Consider the following 8,448-nt stretch of genomic DNA (forward strand, 5'->3'; position numbering starts at 1 on the left):
TACTTACAAAGATATTTTAAATGGCATTTAATACACAAGAAATTGTATTTTTTTTATCACTTTTAATGGTATTTATAATCTCCTTTATCACTGACCATTCCAGTAATATGCACCTGCTAGGCAGTCATTTTTTAAAACCTAAAATGTTTTATCCTGTTCTCCCCTGAATTTAGGCTATTCATTTTACTTCCTCTGTTCAAAGTCTTTGAAATTAAAGTTATTATAGATTATTATGACCAATCTTATGGTTACAACACCTAAATCCTTACAGGTCTAATATGGGTATGAATCACCCCCTCAATGGAAATAAGTTCATAACTTTTTTTTTTTTTTCATTTTTTATCCCTGAAAATTTTTATTATTCTGTAATTTTGTAAATATATCAAACATGTTTTCATTAAGTCAATACAAAGAAAAAAAAAGGTTGAATTTAACATTAGCCTCAAACGTTAGGTTTTTAAAAAGTAACATAATCATCTTGAGTGCAGTACAGTACAATAGTTGGCTTTTTAGAATCATGGATGGATTATTGAATGAGCCCAGGGCCCTGTAATAAGTGGCTGTTAACATTTCTGTTAGAAAGTCAATCAAACAACCACAAAGAGATGCAAAACGACCACAATGACAAACTGAATGACCACAGAGAGATGAAAAATAAGCACAAAAATACATTAAACAAGTACAAAGAGATCTGAAATGATTAGAGAGAGAAGCGAAATGATTACAGAGACGTTGCAAAACGACCAATGAAAAGACGTAAAATTACTCCATAATACTACTCCAATTGAAAAGTTTCAAACCGCCCCTGAGTAGGTTAAAGTAAAAGCTGTGAGAGTTATTTTAACACTGACAGAAAGTTCGGCTCCTAACACATCATATGACAGGACAGGTAACTTCTCCCACTGCGGCCCTGTGTTGGTTCAAAAGACAAGGAACCGTGCAGCGTTGGATGCGGGAGGACGAGTGTTGATGCTGCAGCGTCATTACCACGCCTACTCAGTCTCCTAGCAACAGGAAACATCTGCCTCCGCGAAGACCAATGGGGGCGCGGGGGGAGCTGTGTGTGTTGTCTCCCGTTGCTGTGAACGGGATATTTTAGGAGGCTGGAGAGCAGTGAGCGTCTCACCCCGGAGGAGTCGGATCTGTCTACTTCTCTGTGTGTGTCTGTCTGTCTGTGTGCGGGAAACCAACCGAGGGAGGCTCTGACTTTAGGCCGAGCGGGAGAGTCGCTGAACCGGTGTGAGGACGGTCGATGTCGCGCCGAGGAGCGAAGGACATCACCGGAGAGGAAGGCTTTGACTGGGATTTACTGAACCGCTGCCGGACTGAATTATTTAAAGGTAAGAAGCTTTAACATTCAACGGGTTTATTGGCTGTATGTAGTGACATATAAAACAAAGGCTCCTTTAGAGTGGACATTAAAGGCAAGTTTTTTTTTAACGATGCTTCTTTCAAGCACAGAGGCAAATGAAATTGATTCACATGGGGTGAAGAAATGTATTCAAACAATTACAGAACCCATAAAAACACAAAGAGAATTAAATTAAATTGAAACTGAAAATGCAAAAGATAATAGATCAAAATATGTCTCTAAGTCTACATAAATATATATACCTATATGTAGCCTGTGAAAACATCTATTATAAGGCATGGAATTTAAAACATAAAAAGATATTTCTAGTGAAAATCTTGAGATCCAGATTAGATTATTTAGAATTTTTAGGATAAATTATGAAAGACTTGTGTCTTTATTGGTTGCGAAAATTCCCGTATTTCTTGAAATAAATAGTTAAAACTTCTGTCACAAAGGTCAGAGCAGGTCTGATTTCTTAGTTTCTTTGCTCACAAAAAGTTGATATTTTGCAGATTATATGTAAAAATTAAAAGTCTTTTAAATCAAGATTCTTATAGTTTAGTCACTGGTCAAAATTCAGTTGGTTTTCCTCTAAAAATGTTCTTTATTTGTGGACAGTTCACCTCGGTCTTAATCAACCTAAAGGTGGTTTTAAAGGGGGATTGTGAAGTCATGACCTGCTGTGCAAACAGCTTTTAGTGGAAATATTTGCTGCAAAAGGACACATAGAAAGTGATGCATGCACGCACACACACAGATACAGACACACACACTTCCCACGCATGCAGCCTCTCTCTCTGCTCATCCATCATGGTGCATCCTACAGATGAAATATTCAGGCGGCAGTTGGATGTTAGAAACTGTGTGTGAGTCACTGCAGCAGCTTTAGGGGAGCCAGCGTGAATGTTTCGCAATGATAAAGCTTCCCACTCTGTGTTTATGATTGATTTATGGCATCTTAAATAACAACACCCCCCACATTCAGACACACACACAAACAAACACAAACACGCGCTATACACACAACAACACACATTCAATAACACCACCCTCTCATCTCTCCTCCCTTTGCTCTTTCTTGAATTCAAATGAGCCGCTGAGGACAGGAGATTTATTGTTTGTCTGTTTTTAGCAGCCAACAAATAAACACCACAACTAGCAACATTAAAGGGTCAAATCAGGATGTTATACAGCAAATGAAATAAAATGCAGATTATTAATAACTAAGAAACCTAATTTAGAGCCTGTATCAGATTTAAAAAAATAAAATAAAGTAAAACAGTCACATTTCAATGTTTTTTTCATTATTGTTAGATATGTTTTCCTAATTTCTTTCTTTTTCCTCACATTTCTTTTCATTGTTTTTATGACATTTCATTTAAATTAATTTTTTAATTTTAATTTTTAATATATTTCCTTTTTTTTCTTACTTTTTCCTGCTCACAGAGAGTTGTTTTCTTTTCCTGTTGTGTGTCATATAAGCTCTGATGACAGCTTTACACCAACACATCTAAGCACTTTTGTCAGGCCTTTACTTGTATATAAAAATTGGATTTCAAGTTTTCAATCTTTGAAAATCAAAATAAGAGATAGTAAGTTTCGAAAGTAAAAAGTCACATAGTATCTGATACATATTTATATATCAGCTTTATCCAGGTTGCACAAAGAATGAATAAAAGATGAAATCACTGTACAGCAGTTTTTGTAGTTTCTGCGTTCATGCTCAGATATTTCTCTTCTCTATCCTCTTCCTCTTCCTCCCACTCTTCCTCCTTTCTGGGCCTGTTTCCTCCTGCAGGAGCCTGAGGGCAATGTGGAGGCTCAGATCGGCTCAGACGCACTGATTCAAACTCCAGTCAGAGAGCTGAGTGCCGGCTGTGGACCGTCAGCAGCAGGTAACAACCAGAGCTGCTGTGTGTTATTTACACTGACTTCACAGGTGCTGCAAAGTAACATCATTCAACCAGGAAAGTAGTAATGCACAAATATAAGCATTTTAAAACTTAAACATGTTTCCCAGCCTTCCATCTGTTCAATTTGTAGTCTAATCTCTAATCTGCTTTCTTTCCTCCAGCAGCCCCTTCCCTGTGAGAGAGACCAAACCATTCAACAACGTCGAAAGTTGCTTACTTCAAGAGGAAATATGCGGAGGAGGAGGATTTACACCGAGGCCTACACGGATATTTTCAAAAAGTATGAACCTGTTCCTTTTAATAATTGCACACATTTCTCTGTGGACGTTCAGGGCCAGGCTTCAGTGAGCTTTGATTTGCTGTGCTGTGCCCTGACCTGTCTGAACTGTCTTTCTATCTATCTCCTCTTTGCTTTATTTCTGAGTTACATTCATTTTACACTTGTCCTTCAGCTTCAGTCTCTACATACAAGTCACTACCAAAGCTGTAGCCTTTCAATGCAGATGACGCCTTTATATTCATGACAGAATTCACTTCACAATAAAATCCAGGTGTCAGATTTCAGCTCAGTGTGAACCGATGTTCTGAATGGTATCTCCTGTGGTGATTGATCATATAACAATCATGTATTAGTACATTACAAGACCTGCATTGAAAATGTTACTTAAGTAAAAGTACTGTATGTAAGTATAAGTGTTAAAAGTAAAAGCAATGCAGAAAAACGGCCCCTGTGACCATAAGACTATTATTACATACATTTAGCAACAGTTTACTGTTGTAGTTGAGGAGTGGCAAATTTTTGACTATTTTGTGCAACTAATGATTGTTTTCATTATTGATTAATCCCCAGATTATTATCTCATTTAATTAATTGATTGTTTGATTTGTAAAAATTAAGAAAATAGTGAGAAACATGCCTGTCACAGTAACCCAGAGCACAAAGTGACAGCTTCACAGCACTTGTTTCATCAAACCAATTGTCCAAAGCTCAATTGTATTAAAAATAAATAAAAAACGTTAAAAAGAGAAGGTGCAAATCACGTTTGAGCAACTGGAACCATTAATTGGCTTGACAATTATCTGCCAGTAGATTTTCTAACTAATTGTTACATCTATACTGTTGAGTAGTTTAATTTATAACAAAGCATCATATCTTATAAGTTCTTCATATGTTTTGCATGTAAAAATATTAATTTGTAAATTAACTAGTAACTAAAGCTGCCCGATAAATGTGCAATATTTCCCCCTGAAATGTAGTGAAGTAGAAGTACACAGTGGCATGAAAAGGAAATACTCAGGTACCTCAGATATATAGAAGAGTACAACAAATGTATGTAATGCTTGTCCATTCTCGGCTATATCGCAAACAGTGGTTTAGGTTGGAGCTTTAAGGCTGTGTGTGTACAACTTGGAGATTGCTTTGACTCAAAAAACTTTCTGTATCTTTTCATGACTCTTTTGAACTGGCTCGTGTTGAGATTAATATCCTTAAAAGATGTGGCTGTCTAATAAAATTCAGAACATCTGGCTCAAGAGTCAGTTAGACCTGAGAAGTGCAATACATTGTTTTGTGAACTTTCTCTGATTATGTGAATCACAACTGCACACACGACAACATGTTAGTTCTTTTGTGCTGCAGCTTTGAATCTTTTATCTGCTTGTATCAACTTCAAATATAAGTTTATTCCTCTGATATCCTCCTTTTAAATGATCAAATGTCAAGTTTAACACTAATACCCCGCCCTTTGCGTTTGTCATCTGCAGCACCTGATACTGCAGGAGGACCGGAGCTGCATCCTGAAGCTGTCCCTGGAGAAGCTGAGGTTCCTGGAGGACCCTGAGGCCTACCTGCGGCGCTCCGTCCTCATCAACAACCTGCTGAGGAAGATCCACCATGAGGAGGAGGAGCTGGAGGCTGAGGAGGAGGAAGAGGAAGAGGATGAAGTAGAAGAAGAAGAGGAAGAGGAAGAAGAGGAGGAGATTACTGGAGAGGGTGGGCAGCGGAGGCTGATGTACCCGGACAGGAAGAGAGTGAAGGTGCTGGTGACGGACTGCTGCTCTCCTGCGTTTGGCCTGGAGGACCTGCAGCATTACCGGCTGGTGCCCTGTTACCCTTCGGCCGGATGCCTGTACAGCCTTGGTACCTGCCCAGGTTTCACCCCCAACCACCAGGTGCTTCTGTACAACCTGGATGACAATGGTTGACTCTGCAGACCTCACCGACACGCCTCTGTTCACAAAGCTGGGAAATGCAAACACGTACTGTTTGTTCAAAATCACCAGGAGGGAAGCTGCTGCTGCTGCTGCTGCTGCTGCTGTTTTCCCTCGGTTTACTACCGAAAACCTTTGGGGGTCATGTGTCGTAGGCTCTGTTTTGTGCGGCAGCGGGATGTCGCCTCCTCTCGTCACCTTGCTAAGAGACAGCAGCAGCTGTAAGGAGCTGAGAAACCCTGATTCTTCTTCTGCCTCAGGATCAACAGGGTCTCTGGTGTCGATGTCAAACTCTGTCACAGCGTCACTGCCATTTAGTATTCGTGCAAACATGACAGACTCTGAGCAGACGGGATTGTTTTTTGCTGTTGCTGTTGTGTTAATGATTTTTATTGTTACTGTTGCTCATGTGAACAGTGAGCATATTCAGGGATTTACAGACTGCAAGCTACCTTTGATGCACCTTGGCTTGCATGGAGAATATGCGCTGATATGCTTCTGTTATCTTTTTATGCTACTGTGTGATCTATGAAATATTCTGTGTAACATTCCCTGGACTGTGTGAATTGCCATGCTATCTCAAGATCCTCATTCTCTGGAGGTGCATTTACTGCCTGTGGGCAGACTGTTCCTGTCTGTAGTTGACGTCCTGTGTTCGATCAGTATGCTGTTGGTTCTTTTCATTTGGCATCACTTTGCTGCTCTCTGCTGGTGAAAGAATTCATCTTGAAGCCCTTCTTGCGAATGATAAGAAAAAAATGGTTATGCTTTATTTTAATCCCCCATTACGCATTTATAAGCAGTATCAAAATAAGTAATACATGCTTTATAACATTATAATGCAGTTATAAGCAGATATAATTAATGTTTATTAATTTAGTTGTCAATAACTTTAACTCCTCCAGCAGGCAACCATAAATGGCTGCTGTCTAAACATAATAAATGACTAGTAGTGAGATACAGTTTTAATGATATAAAATATTTCCTATAGAAGAGGTTATAACTGGATCAAATACTGTACATTAATAGACTCTTTAAAAATGTCCTTATATCTGCATATAACTGCATTATAATGTATAACTTAGAATAGTAACTTATATACTTTAAATGCTTAATAGAGGGGGTTAAAGTACAGTGTTGCTGAAAAGGCAAATTAATTTTCTGTGGTGAAATGAGTCATACTTTTGCTTTTTCATGGTTAAAAAAAAGAAAATTAAATCTCTTCTCATCCTCTTCTGCTCTCAGAAGTCACAATGTTTTTTTCTGCTACCAAATACTGTTTTTCTTAGTGAGTTTCAGCTATTTTGTTTTGTGAAAGCTGAATATCAAAGAGCAGAATGTCTTTAAATTCATATTATATTTCATATTTTCCTACTATCAGTCCTGATTAAAACAGCGCAGGGGACCATGTTTTGCTAAATTGTCAAATTGTCAGACGATATTTTATTATTTAATGCAGCACAATGTGTGCTTTATAAAGCTGACCAATCTGCTGTATAACCACGGTGATTAATGATTCATCCTTTTTTAGTGTCTCTTTCTGTATTTTGAGTGTTTGGTCTCTGTCTGGGAGTTTTGCTGAGTTGAAAAATTTGCATCTTGATAACAATCACTACAATTAAAAAAAAAACACAACAACAACAAACTGAAGGCAACTATTAAATAGAAGCTTGATATTTTAAAACAAGAATTTATATTTTGATGAAAATGCATATTCCATATTTAAGATGAACTATTTTGAAAAAGGGCCATTAAACTTTTTTTCAGGTGATTGATTATCAAATAAAATATGTAAGGTGACAATATTGTTTGTGTTTTGATGCATTATTGAGTGGCAGTTACAATCATTCTATCTATCTATCTATCTATCTATCTATCTATCTATCTATCTATCTATCTATCTATCTATCTATCTATCTATCTATCTATCTATCTATCTATCTATCTATCTATCTATCTAATGTTTTGGTTGTTGTGCTACAGACCAAAATAAAAGGCTACAAACCGCCAAGCGCGAACACGTTACGTCATGACGTCTTCAGAACGTCTATACTGCGTGCGCGCTGGAACTATTGTTGCCTTCAAGTGCTCCCGCCAAAGACAAACTTTACATAGTTGACTCCTAATGCACTCATAGCCTTGTCAAGTATTCACATTAAACCACCACCCACCTGGAAACAACATAATATCAATTAGTGACATGTTTGTATTTTTGTGTACATTTCGATGTCTTCTTGCATTTCCGTGTTCAATAGTTTAAGCACATGATCTGAAAACATCTCCTACATGTGTGTTTAAGTAACATTTAATGTCATAAAACAAGACTGACACAGGGTCCCCATACAAGGAAGGACCACAATATGGAGGACGGACGACCCGTTATACCTCAGTGATACAAATTACTAAAAAATTTGCAATAACTCAATTTACATAAACCCAAATATTCGGTGGTGGAGAAAGTGTTCAAATCCTTTACTTACGTAAAAGTACTAACACCACACTTATCCTGCATCGAAAATGTTACTAAAGTGAAAATTATTAAAGTATAATCAGGAAAATGTAAGAAGTACTGTGACTTGCGCATTAATTTAAAAGCAGGAATTTACTGCTTTAGTTGTTGGTGGACATAATAGCTAATAACGGTTTTATATAAGGCTACAACTAATGAGTATTTTGTTAATGGATTAATCTGCTGATGGGTCTATTCATTGTTTGGTTTGAAAAAAAAAATCAGAAAATAGTCAGAAATACTGTCACAATTTCCTAGGGCCCAAAGTGACACCTTCACAATACTTGTTTTGTTTTATAAAATAAAATAGTTACAATGAAAAGCAGCAAATCCTAACAACCATGAGAAATGACTTAATGAAATCTTATTTTGTAAAAGCAACTATATCTGTCAAATACATGGTGGGATAAAGTATTTACCTCTAAAGTGGAAATAGAAAGCTGCATGAAAAGAACTCAAGT

At 37.4% G+C, this 8,448-nt stretch overlaps 1 protein-coding gene across 1 annotated transcript; it reads left to right on the forward strand.

The window, feature by feature from the left end:
• The first annotated feature begins 1,252 nt into the window (after positions 1–1,252).
• On the forward strand, positions 1,253–7,283 carry LOC147819172 (uncharacterized). Its single transcript, XM_087173694.1, has 4 exons — positions 1,253–1,340; positions 3,082–3,249; positions 3,444–3,547; positions 5,032–7,283. Exons 1-4 carry the CDS (start codon positions 1,253–1,255, stop codon positions 5,470–5,472), a joined length of 801 nt encoding a protein of 266 aa, XP_087029820.1. The 3' UTR covers positions 5,473–7,283.
• The last annotated feature ends 1,165 nt before the right edge of the window (positions 7,284–8,448 follow it).

Source organism: Seriola lalandi, unplaced genomic scaffold (genome assembly GCF_002814215.2).
Source record: "Seriola lalandi dorsalis isolate HSWRI2012SDOR001 ecotype SW California unplaced genomic scaffold, Sedor1 jcf7180002054271, whole genome shotgun sequence".
Lineage (NCBI taxonomy): Eukaryota > Metazoa > Chordata > Actinopteri > Carangiformes > Carangidae > Seriola > Seriola lalandi.